This window comes from Sus scrofa, chromosome 8, assembly GCF_000003025.6.
Source record: "Sus scrofa isolate TJ Tabasco breed Duroc chromosome 8, Sscrofa11.1, whole genome shotgun sequence".
NCBI classification, from domain to species: domain Eukaryota; kingdom Metazoa; phylum Chordata; class Mammalia; order Artiodactyla; family Suidae; genus Sus; species Sus scrofa.
In genome coordinates this window covers 152,971-176,180 of record NC_010450.4, presented here as the reverse complement: position 1 = coordinate 176,180, position 23,210 = coordinate 152,971, and the positions used below count along the sequence as shown (strand labels likewise).

Here is a 23,210-nt window from a genome sequence, read left to right as displayed (position 1 = left end):
CTGCAAGAGACTTGATCCATTCAAGCATCAACTCCAAATCCCCAAATTGCATCAGCACGTGGCATGTGGAAGTTCCCGGGCCAGGGGACGAAGCTACACCAGAGCATTACCCGATGGACACTTAAGCTGCTGAGCCATGTGGGAGTGACCCCACATCTTATCTTCTAAAATCATGAATCAGGCACGAGTGAGACTCGGTAAGATTCATCCTGCGGCAAAATTCCTTTCTAGGCCCAGGTCTGTGGAACTAGAAAACATGCTGTTTGTTTCCAAAATACGCGGCGGGACCGAACAGATATTCCTGGTCCAAAAGGGAGATACAGTGAAAGGCAGAAAGGGGTCATTGGTCTCAACAAAGTCTGAAATCCAGCAGGCAAATTCCAGGAGGGTCGAGACTGAGAAGTATCACTGTGGGTGGAGGGTCTGCCTTCTGGGCCCAGGGCTTGGCCTTAGAGTCATTCTTCCTCTTTCTTTAGGGATAGCTCACATGGGCAGTTGAGCAGCTACATCAGCCTATGTTTTTTTTTCTCTTTCTCTCATTTTTGGCTGCCCCACAGCACATGGAGTTCCCAGGCCAGGGATGGGATTCGAGCTGCGGCTGCAACCTAAGCTACAGCTGCGGCAATGCCGGATCCTTAACCCACCGTGCCGGGCCGGGGATCCAGCCCGAGTGTCAGCCCTCCCAAGACGCCACCGATCCCACTGCACCATGGCGGGAGTTCCAGCCTATTTCCTGCACACTGAATTTTGGAAGCCCGACAGCCTTCTCTCATTCCTTCCTATCTCTGTCCCTTTCAGTCCAAGTTGGTGGTGCTTCTGATGATACAACATTTTTCAAAACATTGTGAGTCTCCTGTGTACGTCACAGATCAAGGCCATTGGCCTGAAGCTGCTCCACAAACCTCTCCTGGATGACTCCTCTCTGTTCCTCCCACGAAACAGCTGAGCCGCCATGAGTCAAACAACGAATCTCTTTAGCGAAAGAGTGTCCTGGCACACCCTTGGCCTCCTCAAACGCCTAATATACCATCCTTTTGCAATCTGAACAGATTGTGAATTTTCCAAACCATCAAGTACTAGCCCTTTTTTGTTTAGCAGTTCCTGCCAGAATTCATCTCTCGCCTCTAATGTTTTATTACCAGCAGCAAGGAGAAACTAGATCCCACCCTCTACCCTGCTTGGAAATGTCCTCTGCCAAACATCCACGTTCTGCTTCCCACACACGGCAGGACACCACTCGGCCACGTTTGCTGCCCTGTGAAACGAGGTCACTTCTCTCCCCGCTGCGCTCCCTGCCTTCTGAGCTTGGTCAGCGTCGTCTTCAGGGCTCTTCCTTCCAGCGATGCTGTCTGTGTGACGTGTACCTTCAAGGGTGACGGGTGCGTCCTCAACCGTGCTGCTTGCTTCCTTCTGGGCTATCACCAGAATCATTCTTTACGATCACATTCCTGGTAACAGTCTCTTCAGTTTCTCAGAATTCTTCCAGCCTCTACCTCTTATCTAATCCAAAGGCACTTCTACAGCTTCAGGTATTTACTATAGCACTACTCCACCTCCCGCTACCAAGATCTGTTTTGGTTTCCTGTGGCAGGTATGACAAAGAACCCCAAACTTGGTGGCTTAAAACAGCAGGTATTTACTTCATCACAGACATGGAGGCTGGAAGTTCAGAATCGAGGTGCTGGCAGGGCTGTGCTCCGTCCGGCTCTCGGGGAGGGTCCTTCCTGCCTCTTCCAGCTCCAGGGGCTTTGGCATCCCTGAGTGTGTGGCTGTATCACCCCAGTGTCATCGCTGCCCTCACACCATCTTCTCCTTGCTTATGTCCCAGATTTCCCGCTGCCTCACTCTCACACAGGCACAGGCCATCAGATTTAGGGTTAGCCCAGATAATCCAGGATTATTTCATCTCAAAGTCCTTAATTATATCTGAAAAATTTTTTTCTTTTTAAACTCAATGAATTGTATTACATTTATAGCTGTACAATGATTATCACAACCCAATTTTATAGCATTTCCATCCCAAACCCCCAGCCCACCCAACCTGTCTCCTTTGGAAACCATAAGTTTTTCCAAGTCTGTGAGTCAGGACCTGTTCTGCACAGAAGTCCATTGTATCCTTTTTTCAGATTCCACCTGTCAGTGAGAGCCTTTGATGTTGGTGTCTCACTGCCTGACTTCACTTAGCATGATAATTTCTAGGTCCAGCCATGTTGCTGCACATGCCGTTATTTCCTTCCTTTCAATGGCTGAGTCATAGTCCATTGTGTGCAGGTACCACAGCTTCTTGATCCACGCCTCTGTCGATGGACATTTAGGTTGTTTCCATGTCTTGGCTGTGTAAATAGTGCTGCAGTGAACACTGGAGCACATGTATATTTTTGAGTCATGGTTTTCTCTGGATAGATGCCCAGGAGTGAAACTGCTGGAGCAAATGGTAGTTCTATTTTCAGTTTTCTGAGGAATCTCCATACTGTTTTCCACAGTGGTTGCACTAATGTACAATCCCACCAACAGTGTCAGAGGGTTCCTTTTTCTCCACAGCCTCTCTAGCACTTATTGTTTGCAGACTTTGTGATGATGGCCATTCTGGCTGGTGTAAGGTGGTGCCTCACAGCGGTTTTGATTTGCATTTCTGTCATCATGAGTGATGCTGAACATCTTTTCACGTGGTTCCTGGCCATCTGTATGTCTTCTTTGGAGAACTGTCTGTTTAGATCTTCTGCCCATTTTTTGATGGGGTTGTTTGTTTTTTTGGTATCGAGCTGCAGGAGGTGTTTATAAATTCTGGAGATGAATCCCCTGTCAGTCGCTTCATTTGCAAATATTTTCTCCCATCTGTTGTCTTTTCATTTTGTTTAGGATTTCCCTTGCTGTGTAGAAACTTTTAAGTTAAATTAGATCCTATATTTTTATTTTTATCGTCATTACTCCAGGAGGTGGATCCGAGAAGATATTGCTGTTGTTTACGTCAGAGAGTGTCTGGCCTATGTTTTCCGCTAACAGTTTTACAGTACCCGGTCTTTTTTTTTTGAGGGCTGCATCGGCAGCATATGGAGGCTCCCAGGCTAGGGGTCTAATCAAAGCTGTAGCCGCCAGCCTGCACCAGAGCCACAGCAACACTATTGAGAGAGGCTGGGGCTCAAACCCACAACCTCGTGGTTCCTAGTCTGATTTGTTAACCACTGTGCCACGATGGGAACTCCAGTATCTGGTCTTATGTTTAGGGCTTTAATCCACTGAGTTCATATTTGTGTATGGTGTTAGGAATTGTTCTAATTTCATTCTCTTACATGTAGCTGTCCAGTTTTCCCAGTACCACTTATTGAAAGGACTGGCTTTTCTCCACTGTATATTCTTTTTTTTTTTTTGGTCTTTTTTTAGGGCCGCACCAACGGCATATGGAAGTTCCCAGGCTAGGGGTCTAATCAGAGCTACAGCTATCGGCCTACGCCAGAGCCACAGCAACACCAGATCCAAGCCGTGTCTGTGACCTACACCACAGCTCACTGAAATGCCAGATCCTTTACCCACCGAGGGAGGCCAGGGATCGAACCTGTGTCCTCATAGATACTATCTGGGTTCATTAACCACTGAGCCACGACAGGAACTCCTTCACTGTCTATTCTTGCCTCCTTCGTCATCGACCAGGTGACTGTAGGTGCATGGGTTTAATTATGGGCTCTCTATCCTGTTCCACTGATCTATATTTGAAAAAAGTTCTTTTTACATTTCCACGAGCCAACCCACTCTCCTCGAGAATACATCTCAGAAGCGCCCCCTCTCCACCTCACCGCACCACCCTGGTCTGGGCCTCCCGGGCCTCTGCACAGACTCCCCCAACCAGCTCGCCTGCTTCCCTCCTGACCCAACAAACCACTTTCCTCACAGCCTGAGGACTGTTTAAATCACAAGGGCCTGCTTCAGGCCCCACAGGGCAGTGGAGGGAGAGAGGCGGGCCCTTCTCTCTCCACCTGCTGGCACAGCCGACTCCTCCTGACACCTGGCGTCTTGCTGCTCGGGGTGAGTGGACGCCCTCGGGGGCTTCCCAGGGACCCTCCCTGCACCCCGCTCCACACCCCGGGAGCACGGGTTTTACTCCGTCCTCAGCATTCAGCAAGCTTAGGATTAGCTTCTCTACCTACCCGCCCATTCCATTCAGCCCCATCCGCCATCCGTCCGAAATTCCAGAACCAAACTTCTCTTTGTGGTGAAAATCTTTGGCAGATCTCACCGCCTCCCCTCAGCAGCCCCTCTTCTCTTGGCACTGGCTTTCCGTGCTCGAGGGCTCTGGGCCCCACAAGCTCTCGGGTATATGCTCCCACACTCCTCGGGGGGAGGCAAAACAAACTGGATTTTTTTAGGATTGAAAATTTCCAAACAAAACTGTGAAAAACAAACAAACCAAAAAACCCAAAGAGCTTTGCCAGTACTGCTTTTACAAATAAGGAATGACTAGCTGCAACCTCTACTTATGGTTCAACCATTACCTCGTTGAAAGACGAAAGGTTAAGTTTTTTGGCGATGAACTTCTTCAGATGCAGGACTGTGGCCTGGGCTGAACAGCGGATCCATTTCCGTTTCAAGCCCCGCAGTTTGCTGCTGTTGCACTCCAGACAGATGCTCACCTGTGAGACAAAGGACACACAGCGGGGCAGACTCACCGAGAGGGGTCCTGCTGCGAGTTCTCCGGTGGTCTAGGCGTTAGGATTAGGCGCCTTCCCTGCCGTGGTGGGGGTCTGATCGTGGGTTTGGGAACTGAGATCCTACATGAAGCTACCGTGGCCAAGAAAAAAAGAGGGATCCTACTGGGCTACTCACCGGGGGCTTTCTAGGTATCTATTGAGTCCATCAAATCCGAGAATGTTGACTTTTTTTTTTGGCCATGCCTGCAGCATGTGGAAATTCTGGGGCCAGGGACTGAACCCGCGCCATTGTAGCGATCTGAGCTATAGCACTGACGCTAGATCCTCAACCACTTGAGCCGCCAGGGAACCCTGAATATTGACTTTTTTGAAATTGTAAATGTTTTAACCTCAATACTGTAGAAAAAGAATTTTACTTTAATCATTTTACACATATAATCTTAAATCTGCTTATTGTTTGCCATATAATCTAAATTTTTTTTTTTTTTTTTGGTCTTTTTAGGGCCGTACCTGCGGCATATGGAGGTTCCCAGGCTAGGGGTTGAAGCAGAACTGTAGCGGCCGGCCTACACCACAGCCACAGCAATGTGGGATCTGAGCCGTGTCTGCGGCCTATACCACAGCTCACGGCAACACTGGATCCTTAACCCACTGAGCGAGGCCAGCGATCGAACCCACATCCTCATGGTTCCTACTCGGGTTTGTTAACCACTGAGCCACAAAGGGAACTCTGATCATTATTCTGTCTCTTCGCATAGTACTTTAAAGTGAATCCATGAATTATTTATTGTGGCAGCATGTGCTGGCCTCAAGTTAAACCAACAAAGACCAGAATCCTGTCCTGAAAGCTTCTGCCTGGGGAACACACACACCGCCCCGTGTCGACACACTGAGGAGGCTTCTAGAGGAGGTGGACGCAAGTCCACAGGGCACTCTGAGCAAAGGTGCAAAGTGAGGTGCACAGTTACCTCCTTCCTAGAGGATCAAGAGTGCAATGGGATTAGAGGACTCAGCGTGACAAGGAACTTCAAGATAACGAACTCAGGCGAAGTGATTCCAGGTCACCGGGTACCTGGCAGGTCCTGGGTTGACAGCCCCAGGCTCACTGGACCGCTGAGAATGACCCTGTGCGCAGGCACTGCGCTCAATGGCACCAGCCACAAAAAATGGCGCAAGCAGACCCTCAAATTCAGACAAAAAAAAATTAACAGAGGAATTAACTGAAACCATGCATTTTTAAAGTTATTAGAGGTATGAAAGAAAGAATTAAAAATATAACACCCTACGAATAAAGAAGAGGCAGGTGTGAGAGATAACCAAATATAACTTTGAAAAAAAAATCATATTCACTTAAGTTAATAATTCAGTGGCTGGCTGAACCACAGACTAATCTCAGCTGAATGCAGATGGGTTTTCTGAAGGACCGATTTGAGCAAATTACCCGAAAGAAGTATAGAGACGAAGATATCAATTAAAATAAGACGACAGTCCAAAGAGCACAACAAACATGGACCAGGAGGAAAGAAGAGAAAATAAAGGAAAGGCAAAATTTAAGAAATAATGACTAAGGATCCTCTCCTCCAAATGATCAGAGACAAATGCTCAAATTCAGAAAGCCAAAGACCCCAAGCAAAGGAAATAAGAGGAAACCGGCACCGAGACAGACATGCGACCCCTCAGAACGTGGTGGGGAGCCCAGAGCAGCCCCAGACGTGGATCTGCACAAAGCCGAGCTCTCACAAGGAAGAGCTGGTATCACTCGGAGGGGAATGAAGTACAGCCACTTGCCAACGAAACCCGAAGAGAAGCGGAAAGCACTGGCGGCCGGCTGTCAGGCTGACTGCCCAGGCGGGAACTCCACATTTTGCTTTTTCTTTATTTATTTTTGCTTTTGAGGGCTGTATCGGAGGCACGTGGAGGTTCCCAGGCTAGGGGTCAGGTTTGAGCTGCAGCTGCCGGCCTACGCCAGAGCCACGTCTGCAACCTACACCACAGCTCACGGCAACGCCGGATCCTTAACCCACTGAGCGAGGCCAGCGATTGAACCCGCGTCCTCATGGATCCTAGTCAGGTTCGTTAACCACCAAGCCATAACAGGAACTCAGGTTCTGGTGTCTTTATTTCAGCCCCATGCATTTCTTGTTAAGCTGTTTAAAGTTTTTACTAGTTATGTGATGAGGCCCCCACCTCCTGAGAGGCACTGATTCCACCGCCTTAACTGGCATTTCCCAGCGGCTCCTGAAAAGTCCCCTTAGAAGCCGTATAATCTGAGAACCAGGGCGTTCCTGTCTCATCTTCCTGTTTCCTGACTGTACGGGCTGGGGTCCCCAGAGCCTGCTGGGGAGCAGCTGCGAACGCACACGTTCTTGTTTCTGCCGCCGAGGCAGCTCCGTGTCATCATGAAGTACGATGACGGCTGAGCTTTCGACAATCATCTTACTCCAATAAAAAGTTCTGCAGATGTGAATTTAGGATTTTATCAAATTCTCCGACAGCAGCTCTGTGGTTAGCTTTCCTTTTTTAACCTGAAAATGAGCAAATGGCATATGAACAGCTCCCTCAGGGTTTCCCTCTATTTTGGTACCTGCGGGATTCCAACTCCTTTTGTACAATATTTGTGTGGCCTGGGGAGTGGGCTGGGGACACCCATGGCTGGTGGAGGATGAACCTCGACCTTTTTATACCGAGAATGGCCTACAGTGAGTTAGGTACATTGGGAATCACACAAAGAAAGAAAACCAGAAAAGTAGAGGAAGGAGCTGGGAGGAAAAGCGAAGAAAGTTGCTGACATTTTAACGGACAACGCGAGAAAAGGGCCTACCTGCTCGTCACTGCGGTGATAGTCGCCGTCCTCCTCCTGCTTCTCCTCGGCTGCTTCTTTGTTCGAACTGTCTTCCGCTTTGGTTTCTCCTTTTGGCAAAAGCAGAAAAGACTGTATCATGAAATCCAAAGTGTTAAACTACTATTTTTTTTGACTTGACAGTATCCTGAAAATGCTATGAAAAGCCCCTGTGAGGCAAGTCTGCACCTCTGGTCTACAAGGTGCTTTACCGCCGGCGAGGCCAGGCAGGGCCACGGTGGAGCCCCCACCACGCCGGACACCCAACCGCATCCAGAAGCGAGGGGCCCCCAGAGCTCGCACTGTTCCACACCACTTGCAGGATCAAGACCCTGACTCAGGAAAAAGGGCTGGGCCACATCCCAGGACCCCTGCCCGCCTCGCGGCCCTGCCTCCCGGGGGCCCCAAGCTCGCAGAGTCTGTAGCCCCCACTTGCCCAGGCCAATAGCCCAGGCCTCTCTTTCCTTCTCGGATTGTCAGAAACGTACAGGGTAGACGGAAAGTGCCTAGAAATTGTAGGGTCCACTAGAAAATACCACGGCACCGAAGAGCTGAACACGCTGTCAGGACGTGTACAGATCCTAAAGCACCACTAATTTCACCCCAAGGCCAAAATGGTGTTCTGCCCCCTCTGCAGGACAACAGACAAGAGATGCATCCTGGGGGGCCCACGTCCCTCTGCACCCCACCCGCAGGCCCCTTCAGGGAAGCCCTTAGGCTTCCTCACTCGACCGCCACGTAAGCCCCGAGTCCTCGGCCCCACGTCTCAGCTCCCCCTGCCCTGCCCGGTCGGCACCGGAAGGGACGCTGACACCTGCCCACACAGCGCCAGACGAGGGCACGGGGCTGGGCGCCTTGGCGGAGACTGATGGACAGAACCCGCCCGCTCACCGTTCCGATGGGAATCCAAGTGCTGTTTTGCAGAACAGGTCTCTCCCTTGACGTCTCCAGGCACTTCCAGGCCCAACTTGTGGTAGAATTCCCTCTGTTTCCTCATCTCCGCTATGAAAAATTAATGTATAAATATAATCCTTAATCTGAAGTAGGCAACATCTTAGGTTAAAATTCCTTTAACAAAAACTGTGTGAAGAAAAGCGCAGTTTGGATTTCAACGCCTTGAAGGCTGCTCCTAACGAGCAGACAGCACATCTGGGCCGTGCGCCCTGCAGTGTCCGAGCCGCAGCCAGCTGTGCGTGGCAGACACCCCTGCCAAGGGCCTGGAGCTGAGCCGTCACCAGGGGCTCGGCGAACAGTCAGGCGCTCACCCGCAGCACCTCAACCTCCGTCTGCTGACCGCTGGGACAGCGAGTGCGACAGCGAGCGTGACGGACACAGGCCTTCTGGCACCTCCCACCACGCAGCAGGAGCTTAGTGACCGCACGTTCTCCCAACATCCACGCACAGCCACACTGGACCCTCCCAGGACAGAGCTGTCCTGGGGAAGGGCTCTCACTTGACCACAAGTTCACCTCATCCCACACCTGCTGCCGAGGCCGCCCAGGTGTGCCCGGCGGCGGGGAGGGTGCCCCCTGGCTCTGTGGCTGGCTGTCGCAGCTTACCCCAATGCCGGGGGTCGGAGCCACCCAGCCAACCATCGCAGGGGAAGGGTCCCTGCTGAATAGGGTCACTGGCCACCACGCAGTCCCCCGCCCAGCAGGATCCCTGCCCCAGAGGTGAGGCCCGTGGGGCCAGGCCGGACCCTCCCATGTCCCCAGGACAGCAGGCAGCCAGGTGAGGAAGCACAGTCACTGCTCAGGGTCACATGGCAGCAAAGGGAGTTTAATCCCACCTAATGCTTGGAAAACATTTCTGTGTGGTGGACTCGGCAAAGTCGGGTTGTGCTTTTTACCTGTTTGTCTCCCTCCAGCCCCGTGAGGACCGCCACATGCTGTGGCCACATCCTGGACCTACACAGACACTCCAAAGCATGTGATTGTGCAGGAAAACATGAACGTGTGAGGCAGCGGGCTCGGATGCCAAGAGGGAGCCTCCCAGAAGGGAGGTGATGAGCACAGGCCAGGCCCGAGCAAGGGACACTGGAAGCAGATGTGGCGAAACAATGAGTCTAGAAAGTTCAGGATTAGCTTGAAAAGAAACAAACAACCACATCAATGTTGGCACGGGAATGAGGGCCTGAAAGGCCCTGAAAGTGAGCTGCTCCCATCTGTCCTCAGAGAAGTAGGGACCTTCAGGGTAAAGGGTGCGGCTGTGCCCTCAGGCCGCCTCGCCATCCAGGGCTTCCTGAGGCCTCGCTTCCCACACACTGAAGGTCTGGGGCTGCCCCACATCGGGCGAGCCTGTGGGCACCTTTTTCTCCAATAGCATCTGCTCACTTTGCACCTCTGTGTCAAGTTTTGGTAATTCTCACACTATTTCAAACTTTTTTATTTAATTTGTTACAGTACCTGTGACCAGTGCTCTTTGATGTAACTATTCCAACTGTTTTTTAGTTTTATATTTTTAACTAAAGGATGTACACTGTTTTTTTTATTCTCTTCCCGTTTGTGTATAGACTTGCAGCACGTGGAAGTTCCTAGGCCAGGGACTGAACCCATGCCACAGCAGCAACCCGAGCCACTATGTGACAATGCCAGCTCCTTAACCTACTGCACCATAAAGGAACTCCTACACTTCTTCTGAGCATAATGCTACTGCACGCCTGACAGACCACAGCAGAGTGTAAACAGAACCTTCCCCGCGCAAGGAAATCCGGCATTTCTGTGACTCCCTTACTGCCACACGCCCTTTACTGTGACAGTCGAGAACCAAACCGCAGTATCTCCAAGGTCCAACTGTATCAAGTTTTAATTCCCGCTTCTTTCATTTTCACCTACCAGAATGAAAAAGGACTGAAAATATAACACTCAGTGTCAGGCATATACATGTACAGAAATGTCACCTGGGGTAACTTTTCAAGAAGGTACCTGGGCAATATTCATACAAAATATTTAAAAATTTAACTGCTTGGAGTTCCTGTCATGGCGCAGTGGTTAACGAATCCGACTAGGAACCATAAGGTTGCGGGTTCGATCCCTGGCCTTGCTCAGTGGGTTAAGGATCCAGCGTTGCCATGAGCTGGGGTGTAGGTCGCAGACGTGGCTCGGATCCTGCGTTGCTGTGGCTCTGACGTAGGCTGGTGGCTACAGCTCCGATTAGACCCTTAGCCTGGGAACCTCCATATGCCGTGGGAGCGGCTCAAGAAAAGGCAAAAAGACAAAGAACAAAAACAAAAACTGCTGGCCAAAAATTTCTACTGCTAGTAATCTATCCTAAGGAAATAACCAGGCAGGTGCATTAGGAGTTAAAGTCTTATCTGTAGCACTGAAGTATCAGAAACAACCTAAGTGCCAAGCATTTGACAACCTGGGCCAGGCCAACCAGAGCCGACTCCCCACCAGCCACTCTGTCCTAGCAGACGCCTCCAGATGAGGCCACAGAGCCTCAGAACCCTTCTCAAAACCACACTGGAGACACCACTGACGGCTGACATGCAAGATATGTCTAACGTACCTGCTGTGCTGGGATATGAGTGGGCCATTTATTCAGTGGAATACCTTGCATTCAAGATACTGACCATATTCGTGGACAAATGATAAAGACAGGCTTTGTGACATGGACGGACTACGATCTCACTTTTTATAAAAACTAAAGTTACGATACTAGTATGACTAGGATGCTAAGAGTTCAGGGGAGGGAGGAAAGGCTTATAAAAAATAATGCTGCCCTGGGCACCAGATCCACCCTCGCAGCTCACTGCACCCCAAATCACCTGATCATCACCACAGCTGCGGAAGCAGGGAATCCAGCATCTGCCCCGAGAGGCAGCACCCGTGCCTGACCAAGGGCACTGCAGGGGCCTCAGGGACCTCCAGCTTGGGGTTGGAGGCAACTGCCTCCGGGAGAGAAACAGGGAGGGCTCCCAACCCAGAGTTCTGGCCAGGGGCTGACAGCCATTTCCAACAAGGAAAAAGTGAGTAAATATTTGGGGCTCTGTGAGCTAAATGCCAAAGCGGAGAGGTTCTATGGATACATAACAGCAGAGAAAATATTTTCTGAGGAAACTGGAACAGATACACACAAGAGATGTACAATGGATACACTGTTGCTATCACTGCTTGGAACAAACTGTTACCTGTAAGATCAGCTAAGAATAACAAAAACTACCCTCTTGTTTTCCCTTTATTTATTCCTCTCTGAGGCTCTTCCTTCTTCATGTAGATCTGAGTTGCTGACCTGAACCCCTTTCCTTCTTTGTAAAGCATTTCCTTGAACAACATTGCGAGAAGGCGGATCTGCTGGCAACAAGTTCCCTCAATTCCTGTTTCTCCTTCACTCTTAGAGGAGAACCTCCCGGGGTGCAGAACCCTGAGCAGCTGGCTTTTCTCTCCACACCGTGAACGTCTCACTTTGCGCCCGGCTGGCACGGGTTCTGCGGAGAGGTCGGGGGCAGGGCTGTCTCCGATGCTCTGCAGGTAAAGTGCCCCCACCTCCCACCCCACCGGCTTCTTTCAGGCTTTTTTCTTGATCTTTGACTGTGAGTTGAAGCTGATACACCCGGGCATAGCTTTTCTGGCATTTGTCCCCCGGCTGATGGTCTCTGGGCTTCTGGATCTGCGGTTTGGTGTCGGACCTTAACTTGGGGAAGCTGTGTGGCAACATTTTCGTTTTTCTTCTGTGTGGTCCTGTCTCGTCTCCTTCCGGAACCCCTGTCACGTGTACGGTTCTGTTTGAAGCCTGCCCACAGCCCTTGGGTGTTCTCTCTGTTCTGTCCTTCGGCCTTCGTCTTCTTCCCTTTCTGGTTCCCAAGGGACCTTGGGCTCAGCGACTCCCTCCTTGCCGCGTCCAGCCAGCCAGCCCATCAGAGGCAACCTTCATTTCCGCCGCAGGGCTTTGATCCCTAGCGCTTCTTTCTGCTTCTTTCTAGGATTCCCACCTCTGCTCGCATCTCCCGTACGTCCTACAGGCCGTCCGCTTTATCCACGGGGCCCCGAGAACATGAACCGCAGTTGTTTTAAACTCCTGGCCCGCTAATTCCAGCGTCCCTGCCGTGGCTGGTTCTGATGCCTGTTCTGTCTCTTCAGATTGTGTTTTTTTTTTTTTTTTTTTTTGCCTTGTCGTTTTTTTTCTTGTCAACTGGACATGACACTTATGGTCAAGAGGTACTGGTGTAAACAGGCCCTACTGCGGTGGTGGTGAGGTGCCGGGAGGGGACGTCCTACAGCCTATGATCTGGGTTGTCCCTGGTGAGCGTGCACCTCCGGACTGTGAATTCCAAGTGCATCTCAGGATTTCCTCCCCCTCAGGTAGGACAGGACTTCCCCACCCCCAGGTCAGTCTCGCACTGGGAATAACCCAGCAGGCAAGGCCAGGGCTAACCGGGACCAAGGTCAGGCCTTCTTCAGCAGGACAGGGCTCGGGGCACTTCTTCACCACCCCCTGCATCTGGAACCTGGTCAAGTTCCTGGACGTAAAGTAAACCTCACAGTATCAGGAAGACCTGGGGGCAGCCCTCTGCCTTGCTCACCAGGAGCCAGCTCAGGTTCCCCAGCCCGGCGTCTGCTCCGGGCAGCAGTGCTCCTGCGTCTGCCCTCAGCACCCTGAACTTGGCGGCAGAGGTCTGCTTTGCATCTTCCCCTCTTAGTCTAAGAACTGCTGATTGTTCAGTCTGCTGTTAGGACAAGCAGACACTCCTAAGCCCATTATATGAGGCACCAGAAACCTGGAGCCAGGAAATAAAAAACGCAGCAGTATTAACTGAGCATAAAGTTTCTTTCTTGTCCCAGGCCAGGGGTTGAACAGAGCTGCAGCAGTCAGCCTACACCACAGCCACAGCAATGCAGATCCAAGCTGAGTCTGCAACCTACACCACAGCTCTCACGGCAGCGCTGGATCCCCAACCCACTGAGTGAGGCCAGGGATCAAACCCGCATCCTCATGGATACTAGGTCAGGTTTGCTACCACTGAGCCACGAAGGAACTGCAGAGCGTAAGGTTTCCAACACAGGCTGCTAATGAGAAGAATGGACTCCTTTTGGGGAGAATATTTGTTTAGTGGGGACTGAAGGGAGTGACGCTCATCCTCCAAATCGAGATCTCGCGCGTCTCCCCCCAAAGACGTCTTTTCACACGGAAATACTGACCCCAGTCCACGAGGAGCGGGAATTGGAAGGCACCGCGGGAATTCTATGGGATTCGCTCGGCCCCTCCTTTATGCTGAAGATCGGTCACTTCCCACTGGAGGTCAGACGGATGCCCTGACTGCACAGGTGAAGGCCTGAAATGGAAGCTGCCTTTCACCTGCTCGGGGGCTCCAAACAGCTGGGCCTGCTGCTGGAGCTCAGAAAACAGATCTGCTGTGAGTCTGAGGGCCGGAGGCCTTGGCTCCCCTTTAATTTCCGCCGGCATGGACCGTCCTCACAGCAGCTGAATGGGACGCGCGTGTCAAGCAACACCAGCTGTGGAAGCGAGGCCCCCTGCGGCACGTTCTGCATTAAAGCACCGCTTTGCCTGATGCTCCCAGGCTGGGCTCCCCAAGAGACACTACTGGGTCTTCAGCAAAGCCTAATGTCCAAGCCACAGTGCGTGACAGTCTTCGAAGTGCTTTTCTCATTCAGAAAAAGTTCTATCAGGGGCTCCCTGGTGGCTCAGTGGGTTAAAGATCTAGTGTTGTCACTGCTGTGACATGGGTTCGATCCCTGGCCTGGAACTTCCACATGCCATGGGTGCGACCAAAAAAAAAATTCAGTCACACCAACAAGGTTCCACTGCCAAGTCATCGGACTACTGCGGAGGCTGGTTGGGATATTCAGCTTTTAGTCCTGACAATGTTCTTGAAGATGAATTACATCCAAAAGGGCAAATGAATTCCACCACGGACACCCCTGGTTCAGAACGTAACAAAAGAGCCGAGCTTTTTCTGCAAATTCCTGCTTACAAGGAACGATGCGCATCCATGGGAGACCTCGCCTTTTCACAGGCCCAGTTACTCAGTCGGGCTGTGCACTGCCCCCCCCCGCCCCCCAGTCTGCGCCGGCTCAGCAGAGCTCACCCCCGCCTGCACAGGACGGGCCTCTTCTCAGCCTCCCCAAGACCCTCTCACCCACATCCTGCCCCACAGCCTCTGCAGAGGCCCGCCCGCGACACGTCAAATGCACGGAACAAACACAGCGCAGGCTCAGCCTCCAGGCCCCCAGCAAAAGGCTTCGGGGCGCCCCGAACACTCGGCCCCCGAGCTGCGGCGCCCCAGCGCTCCTGCCCTCAAATGTGCTTGCTGTCTCCAGGCGGACTTCAGTGGCTGCCACCCCACAAGATCTAATTAACCACCATTGCTAAATATTTTCTTGTTGGACTAACAAATGAGCCAATCAGAAACGTACTTTGACTGCAGCCTTATAGATTATTTATTTTTGAGAAGAAATTCTGCTGTGATGACATATTCCATTTTAAACTTTCAATTTTTTCTATAAGTTGCTTTCTGTGGATGCCTACACCTATCATAACCCTTTATTGTAAAGGGATGTGGGGTCACTGCTAGATAAACAGGATGCTTGCCTGGCTGACAATGGCAGTCCAAGGACAAAACCCCCATGCGTCCCCATGGCTGAAAAGCCTGAGGCTTCTCTCCTTATTTTAACACGACGGGCACTGGTAATAAAGTCCCCACATGGCGTCTATGCCAACGGGGCCGGCCTGTCCGCTGCAAACGCTGAACCCACGGCCCAGGGTGACATCACAAAATATTACCCTTCTTTTGATTTTCTTTCCCAACTATTTTAAAAATGTAAAAAACACTCTTGGCTCAGGAGCCACATTCAACAGGCAGGAGCCAGATCTAGTTGGTGGCGAGGGCTTGCCAACTCCTGCTCCAGCCAGCGCGAAGAGGCAGCGAAACAAATACAAGTAAAACTTTGGCTGAGTGTTCCTCCTTCCAGAAGAAAGCAACGGACACGCCCATCCACATCCACACAAGTGTGCAGGAGAAAATGCACTGCCCCCGCCCACCCGCCCCCCACCATTAAGGCAGAAGGTGAGACACGTGCTGAGCGCCAGGAGAGGCCCTGAATGGACGGAAGTCCCAGTAACCAGCTTGGGGATACTGGAGGGGCAGTCCGGGGGTGACACACAGGAGATAATTGGACGAAGTTACAGATAAAGATGCTGCTCTGGGAACATGGGGTTTTTTAATCACAAAAACAAAAGAAGCGTTTCCATTGTGGCTCAGCAGCAATGAACCTGACTAGTATCCATGAGGACACAGGTTCGATCCCTGGCCTCACTCAGTGGGTTAAGGATCTGGCATGGCCGTGAGCTGTGGTGTAGGTCACAGATGCGGCTTGGATCTGGTGTTGCTGTGGCTGTGGTGTAGGTGGGCAGCTGCAGCTCTGATTCGACCCCTAGCCTGGGAACCTCCATATGCCACAGGTGTGGCCCTAAAAAGACTGAAAAAAAAAATAAGAAGAAACAACTAAAACTAATTGTCCACCAAAAAGGTCTCATCTGCAAGGGAAGAGAAAAACAGTCAACTAGCAACCGGCTGGACCCAGAAAGCTGCTCCTTTTCATTCCCCAAACATGTGCAGTGGCAAGGCCAGCGGTGGGGGCCCCGGCCGTGGGCAGCGGCTGCGCAGGGGCTGCGGGGGAGCAGGGGCGCCTCCTCCAGACGCAGCTCTGTCTCGGCACCACCCGTCCCAGAGACGCCCTCGTGGTCACCCGGAGGACCAGGAGGAGGCCCGCCAGAGAAAGCGACTTTCTTAGCACAAGGCTGAGAAACTGCGAACAGCCCGCATCCAGAAGACAGCCACCGTCCCAGACTTCAGTCACGAGGATCCCGTCCAGAGCAGCCAAGCTGATCTCTGCCTCCTCAGAAGAGCTGGCGTGAGGGCCAAGCTGGGCTGCCCCTGGCCGCGGAGTGTGAGTCGGGGATTCTGGGGTCCCTCCAGTTCTACGTCGCGGGGCCTCCAGCCACTGCGCTGGGCTGTGCAGAGGGCGAGGGGACGCGCGCGCAGGGACAGACTGTTCACGGCGTCGGCAGGGTCTCTGTTCCTGCGGTGCTGCCTTTCAAGCAAAGGCTCTGCTCAAAACCGTGTACCCTATGTGCCAACTGCTGGCCTCAGACACGGTCGCAGCAGACGTGAGCCCAGGACCCTGCCCACCGGCTCCATGGAGCCCAGGTGACGGCGCCTGCTGGCCATAGGTGGGAGAGGCTCTGAGTTTCAAAAGGGGCAGGAACTGCCATAAACCGCGAGCATGCACTGTTCCGATCCATCTGATGGTGGCTGAGGGGCTGGTGAACCAGCTACTATTTCGAAAAGAAATAAAGGAAAAACTCTTGCACCTGTGCTGCTTTTTCTATAATAATTTTTAACGGTATCAGCATTTTATCATCATTATTATTGTTTGTCTTTTTTGCCTTTTCTAGGGCCGCTCCCACAGCATATGGAGGTTCCCAGGCTAGGGGTCGAATCGGAGCTGTAGCCGCCGGCCTACGCCAGAGCCACAGCAACTCGGGATCCGAGCCACATCTGCAACCTACACCACAGCTCACGGCAACGCTGGATACTTAACCCGCTGAGCGAGGCCAAGGATTGAACCCGCAACCTCATGGTTCCTAGTCAGATTTGTTAACCACTGTGCCACGACGGGAACTCCAGAGGTATCAGTATTTTATTTTCATGCATTCTTTGCCTTTTCTCAGCACTGAAAAACCCTTCAAATATCAAAAGATGATTGTTTCTAACTAATTTACTCCGGAAATTAAAATTAAAATTCTCTAAAGAGAAAACGGTGAAAGAAGACTTTAACAGTGTAACCCCAAGTTGGGTATCAAAGGTCGGGTGTAATCCACTGGCCTAATGGGGTAAGCTATATTTGCAATGACAACCCTCTTCTGAAACATGACAATGAGAAAACACTGCCCAAGTGAGTTCCTAACGTATCCCATCTTTGAAGGAAAACGGCACCTCGGTTTTACCGGCGGGCAGCGCCTTTTGAAGGAAGGGGCGGAGGTGTCAGACGTGTGAGGGACGGAGACCAGCACGCAGTGACGTTGAAGCTGGGACGACAGGCAGGGACAGAGGTGCCGCCAGAGGCAGCCTCCTGTCAGGGGCAGGACCCTGCGGGAAAAGCCACTCAGGGGCCGGGCTGCGGACACAGGGGTCCAGCTGGGCGTTCTGACACTTACCTTCCTGGAGGCCTGGGACCAGTTTGTAAACAATATCCTGCATGGTCCTGTCATGACTGGCAAGAGGAACAGAACAGCTGAGTCAGCCAGAAATGTCAACGCGGTCATTCGCACAATTTTCATGTAACAACGTCAACCACCACAGTCGCAAATTTGGAGCTGAGGCTGAATTCTGCTTCCAGCTCGCTCTTAGGAAACAGTCTGTGCTTGCGGGAGTTGCACATGCCCCGAATTAACCCATCACTTAAGCCGGGCTCTAGACAGCTGTGAACATTTCCGATTCAGCGACCCGCGCCCTTTGCCTGCTGGCTTCTCCAGTTCTGGCAGATACTGGCTTGGAGGGTCCCCTGTGAGGGTGCCAGCCCAGAGGGTTTCTCAGACCTTCCCGACCACGATCCACGCCAAGGAATACATTTCACGTCCTGACACTCATGTTTGTGTGAATGCGTGGCTCTCACATGCGTTCACAGAAGCACAAAACACAGCAGACCTCCAGACACATGACACCTTCCTGCCAAACCCCGCCAGCTTTTGGAAAGCTCATCCGACCCACAAGGACAGGGGGCTGGGAGAACCACTGCCACACAGCTTGACACCTGGGTCCCCTGAGTGACGGTGCCAGGCCCCAGCGGCTGGCCCAGGGCCCCCGGAGCAGAGTGGAGGGTCTGGGGAGGGCTCCTCTGGGAGGGAGGGTGTGACCGGGCGGGATGGGACATCCTCCAGGTGTCCGGCCACACTCAGGCCCCTGATGTGGCCACCCTGGAAGAGAGGGCTCACACCTACACCCCGGACTACAGGCTACGGACCCTCCCTCACTTCCTCACTGGCTCCAAGGTCTCCACTAGGCCCCCGAGACAAAAGCCCTCGGCTGCAAAAACGGGGCCTGCAGACCCTGTGAGCTCAGGCGTCACCCACCTCCGGAGTCCTGAACCACTGCCGGGATGGGTCTCTGTGTGCTCCGCCAGGCCCGGCCACCCTGCCCCTTGTAACCGCCCTTCCCTGGGGCAACCTCATGGTCTGGGGACGGGACAGGTGCGGCAGGCAAATTGCAGCGTGAACGTCTGGACAGGTAAAACCAGATGCCCACCGGGGCTGGTGCAGGCCCAGGACAAGGACGGAGGGGCAAGGTCACCAGGAGAGAGGCGCCCTGACGGCCAGGGCCCACTGCCAGCAGCCCAGGAGCAGCCCTGCACCCCGAGAGCCCACGGGGGACGCGCCTGACCTCCCCGCCAGGGCGGGCGTCCTCCTGGGGAGGGCCAGGTCAGGGCGAGGCTCAGGGGACACAGGCCAGGGGCTCTAGCCTGTGGTTTTGATGCCTTGACCAGGAGCAGCCTCCCTCCCGTGCACAGGACACACCTCGACTCCTCAGCTCCGGGGGTGGAAACGCATACACCGCCCCGCCCCCTTCAGACCTGTCACGCGGTCCCCACGGTCCATGGTCTGCAGGCCACAGGCCAGTGCCTCGTGCCTCCTGCCTCCACGGCCTGACCCCAGCTGGGTCCTGCTGACTCCGTGGTGGCTCCCTTGCCAACAGCAGGGAGACTCAAGGGACCCGGTGTCTACGAGACCCCAGCAAGCGGCCACTCGCCCGCCCAGCCAGCTCAGTGCATCCGGAGGTTTCCCAAACATCCGATCCAAGCAAATGCTGCGGGACGCGGGGACAGCCCGGGGCTCTGCCCTGGCCGTGGGAGGACGCGCGGCCCACAGGCGCTTACCCGATGTACTGCAGAGGGTGGCTCTGGTGGATGACAATCCTGCAGGTGGGACACGTGTTGTTCTCCTCCAGGTACTTCACCAGGCAGCTCCGGCAGACTGCGGGGGGACGGGGGCAGGGCCCAGAGGGGGCGGAGGTCAGAGGGGGTGGCGCATGGGTCAGAGGGGACCAAGGTCAGAGGGACGGGGCATGTGGGTCAGAGGAGACGGTGCACCTCCTGCTCCAGGCTCACGCCGAGGCCACAGCAGACATTTGGGTGACAGGTCTGCCTTTCAGGTTCACCAACAGTGGAGAAGTTTCAGCTGCCTCCTTGACAAGAGCTGAGGCTCAGAAATGAGAGGACAGAGACCCGGGGGAGCAAAGGGCCCAGCAGACGCCCTTCAGTGTCTTTTCTAGATGCTCCCACCACGGGAGCAGAGTTAAGCTCTGCAAGTTAGCCTAAAAGAGCACCAGATTTTCTTCGTATAAAAATATTAGATACAATTCGGTGACTCAAACATAAAATATTGCCAGCCAGTATCTACAAATGCAGTTAACTTTAAAATAAAAATGCTATCAAAACTGGCAAGTATTTTGTTTTCCGAAGTGAAAAATAGAAGCTCAAAACTCACTAGTGTTAAAGGATTGGTTTTCCTTCAACAGTCCCATCTAAGGAAGTGCCCCTCAGCGTCCCAGGCCTCCACACACACCCCGACCGAGCCTCGTGGGCAAGGACGGACTCCCCTCGTCAGGGAGGCAGGGCTTCGAGGAGGGCAACGCCCCCGTCCAACACAGGCCACGGGCCACGAGCCCCGAGGAGCAGATGACCTGACTCCTCTGACAACCAAGTTTAAGGAATTCATTTGGAAACTGTAAAAATAAGCATTTCTTCCCATTAGACAATTGGTCAGCACCCCCTCTTCCCTCCTGGTCTAAGGCTATGTTCTAGAATATTCTGCACGCACATGTGTGCAGACACTCCGTCACCGTGGTGGCATCGATGAGATACCCACTGCACAGGCGGCAGGTGATGTGGGCGTTTATGTCCCAGAGTTTAATCTTTCTGGTCAACATCTTTGGCTTCTGCAAGAGAAAAACACACATTAACTAACATCCTAGATGCTCCAACGTGAGAGTTTCACAAGGGCTCAGGTTCAATGTAAATCAAGCCACAGTCTGTCCATCTGGGAGCAGCTCTGCGCAGAGGCAGGCACTCCACCCTGGCTAGGTCCATGCCCTGTGGCCCCGCCTGCACCCGTAAGACAGGCAACAACCCATCAGCTCCCCTGCTCCCTCTGAATGGACCTTCCTGCCACCAGGGCCACCACGGGGCACGAGACAGCTCTGCACATGTGCTGACTGCTGCTTCTCCACAGGCACCTGTGGCACCGCACCCTACTCCCACCCTCTCTTCCTGCTCGGAACCCAGCAGGGTCAGCCAGTGAGGCGGGTGTGAGGCAAGAGGGGGTCTGTGGAGCTGCAGGGGGAAAGGTGAGGGGCAGGAGGGTCACGCAGAGCCACGGGGGTGGGGGGTGGTCTCCGCTGGAGCTCTGGCTCCTCTGTCAAGCCAACCAAGGGGCGCAAGGGAGGTCCATCGTCCACTCCAGGAAGCACAGGACAAAACATAGCATCGTCAGGTGCAAACACCTGTGCACCTCACTGGGTGGGGTGCCCTCCAGCCAGCTCTGCTGCCAGAGCACAGGCCCACGTGTGGGACCCTGTCATCACTGACCTGGTACAGTGCTGTGCCTGCAGGGTATGCTGTGTCCTACCCCAAACCTACGTCACCTCACGTGGCAAAAGGCCCTTGAGATGGGAGGTGGCCCTCCTGTCATCACAGTCCTAGGCGGGAGCAGGAGGCAGGGAGGACGGACGGGAGAAGCTGCCTGGGGGCTGTGCACAGGGAGGGCCTCCTCCAGCCTCCAGGAGGGGTGGCCCTGCCACACCTGGGCTTCAGCCTAAGACCCACTGTGGACTCTGGCCTGCAGCCCTGGCTGTGGACATCTGTCTGGCTTTAGCCCCCAGAGGCCTGGTGGAGAAGCATCCCAACGGGACACCCAGACAGGGTCCGAGGAGCTCTCAAGACAGGCATCTCAGACAGAACTCTGCACACGGACAGAAACACGACCTGGGAGACGGAGGCAGGCCCAGGAGCCAGGGCATCTCGGAGGCGGCCTCTCGAGCAGCCTCAGAGCATGCGGCTCAAGTGCTTTTGAGCAAAGGCACAAGGAAGGGAACACTGGGCAGACACGCCAGCGCAGGACCTGGAGGGACAGGCCAGCTGTAGACTCAACTGTCATCTACGCTGAAACCCACCAGAATCCAGCTGAGGAGGAAACAGCGCCCCTCGGAGGATTCCTGCCAAAGGCTCGTGCCCGACGCGCAGGACACACCAGAGGAGCCCCCAGTGGGGAGGTCACTCTGCATCACCCCCAGGGTCGTCAGACAGGGCAAGCCGAGGGCCAGGCTGTGTAGGTGCAGTGCCCGGTGAGGGCTGGCCCGGAGCACCAGCTCAGTGCACACGGGGCCTCCGCACTTGGCCCCCATGGCGGCCACACAGTGCTCAGGCACCCAGTGGGTGCTGACACCCCAGTCACCATCACGACGGCCCAGTCCCGACCCAGGCCTCCGCACTCAGCATCCCTGAACAGCACCCCGCGCTCGACACCGGACACCAGCCAGGGGCCCACCGGGGCGAGGGACAGGCAGTGGCTCCCCGAGACTCAGTCTTGCGCCCTCCACAGGCTGCAGAGCCCAGGCCAGCAGCGTGGACGCCTCCCAGGACCCGGCAGAGCACCAGGAGCCTCAGGCCGGAGAGGAAAGCCAGCCCCACCACCACGTCCGGACCTTGGATGCCTCGCGACCTCGGACGCGCCCCCACCTCCTCAAGATGCCGTCTGTCCCCTCCGCTGCCTCCGCATCGGATGCTCCGGGTTACGGGAGGGATTCGGGTCCTCGTCCGCTGCTCCCCCCGCACTCTGGCTCGTCACGTCTGCACCTTCCTCCTGTCTCTCGCTGTCTTTCCATTTTCTAGCACAAAACGGGGTCTGCCATTCAATTTCACGTCACTCATGCTGACGCACACAGCCCTGTAATCACGCTCTTGCTAGGGTTTTTAGTGAGTCCCACGCAGTGAACCGCAGAGCAGTCGATCGGAAATACTAACCAAGAGAAAACTTGAATGCGTGTGTGTATATATATATACACGTATATAAAACAACTGTGCCCTATCTGCTCTTGAGCCATAGAGGTTAAATTTTAAAGGAGTTACAGGAGTTCCCATCGCGGCTCAGTGGAAACGAATCATGACTAGTATCCATGAGGATGTGGGTTTGATCCCTGGCCTTGCTCAGTGGGTTAAGGATCCGGCACTGCTGTGAGCTGTGGTGTAGGTTGCAAACGCAGCTTGGATCCCTTGTTGCTGTGGCTGTGGTGTAGGCCGGCGGCTACAGCTCCAATTAGACCCCTTGTCTAGGAATCTCCACGTGCTACAGGTGCGGCCCTAAAAAGACAAAAAAAAAATTAAAAATAAATAAATCTTTTTTACGGGCACTGACTTTTTCTTTTTTCTTTCTTTCTTTCTTTTTTTTTTTTTTTTTTTTTTTGTCTTTTTAGGGTTGCACCCATGACGCATGGAAGTTCCTGGGCTAGGGGTCAAATCGGAGCTGTTGCTGCCGGCCTACACCACAGCCATGGCAACGCCAGATCCGGGCTGCATCTGTGACCTACACCACAGTTTGCGGCAACGCTGGGTCCTTAACCCACTGAGCAAGGCCAGGGATCAAACCTGCATCCTCATGGATGACAGTCAGGTTCGTTAACAGCTGAGCCATGACGGGAACTCTGGCACTGACTT

The 23,210-nt window shown here is 53.6% G+C and overlaps 1 protein-coding gene across 6 annotated transcripts in view; it reads right to left on the bottom strand.

Moving 5' to 3' along the window:
• Positions 1–23,210, bottom strand: part of PCGF3 (polycomb group ring finger 3) — a 49,362-nt gene that overhangs the window by 13,616 nt on the left and 12,536 nt on the right. For 5 of the 6 annotated variants that reach the window (XM_021100826.1, XM_021100828.1, XM_021100827.1 and 2 more), the window contains exons 3-9: positions 22,236–22,384; positions 20,320–20,437; positions 19,377–19,473; positions 17,662–17,717; positions 8,374–8,484; positions 7,465–7,553; positions 4,488–4,625 (exon numbers count right to left, since the gene is read on the bottom strand). In XM_021100826.1, coding sequence (XP_020956485.1) covers positions 4,488–4,625; positions 7,465–7,553; positions 8,374–8,484; positions 17,662–17,717; positions 19,377–19,473; positions 20,320–20,428 — 600 coding nt within the window. In that variant the 5' untranslated portion in view covers positions 20,429–20,437; positions 22,236–22,384. Of the gene's footprint in view, positions 1–4,487; positions 4,626–7,464; positions 7,554–8,373; positions 8,485–17,661; positions 17,718–19,376; positions 19,474–20,319; positions 20,438–22,235; positions 22,516–23,210 lie in introns of all 6 variants that reach the window. The other variant, XM_021100825.1, reaches the window with a different exon arrangement.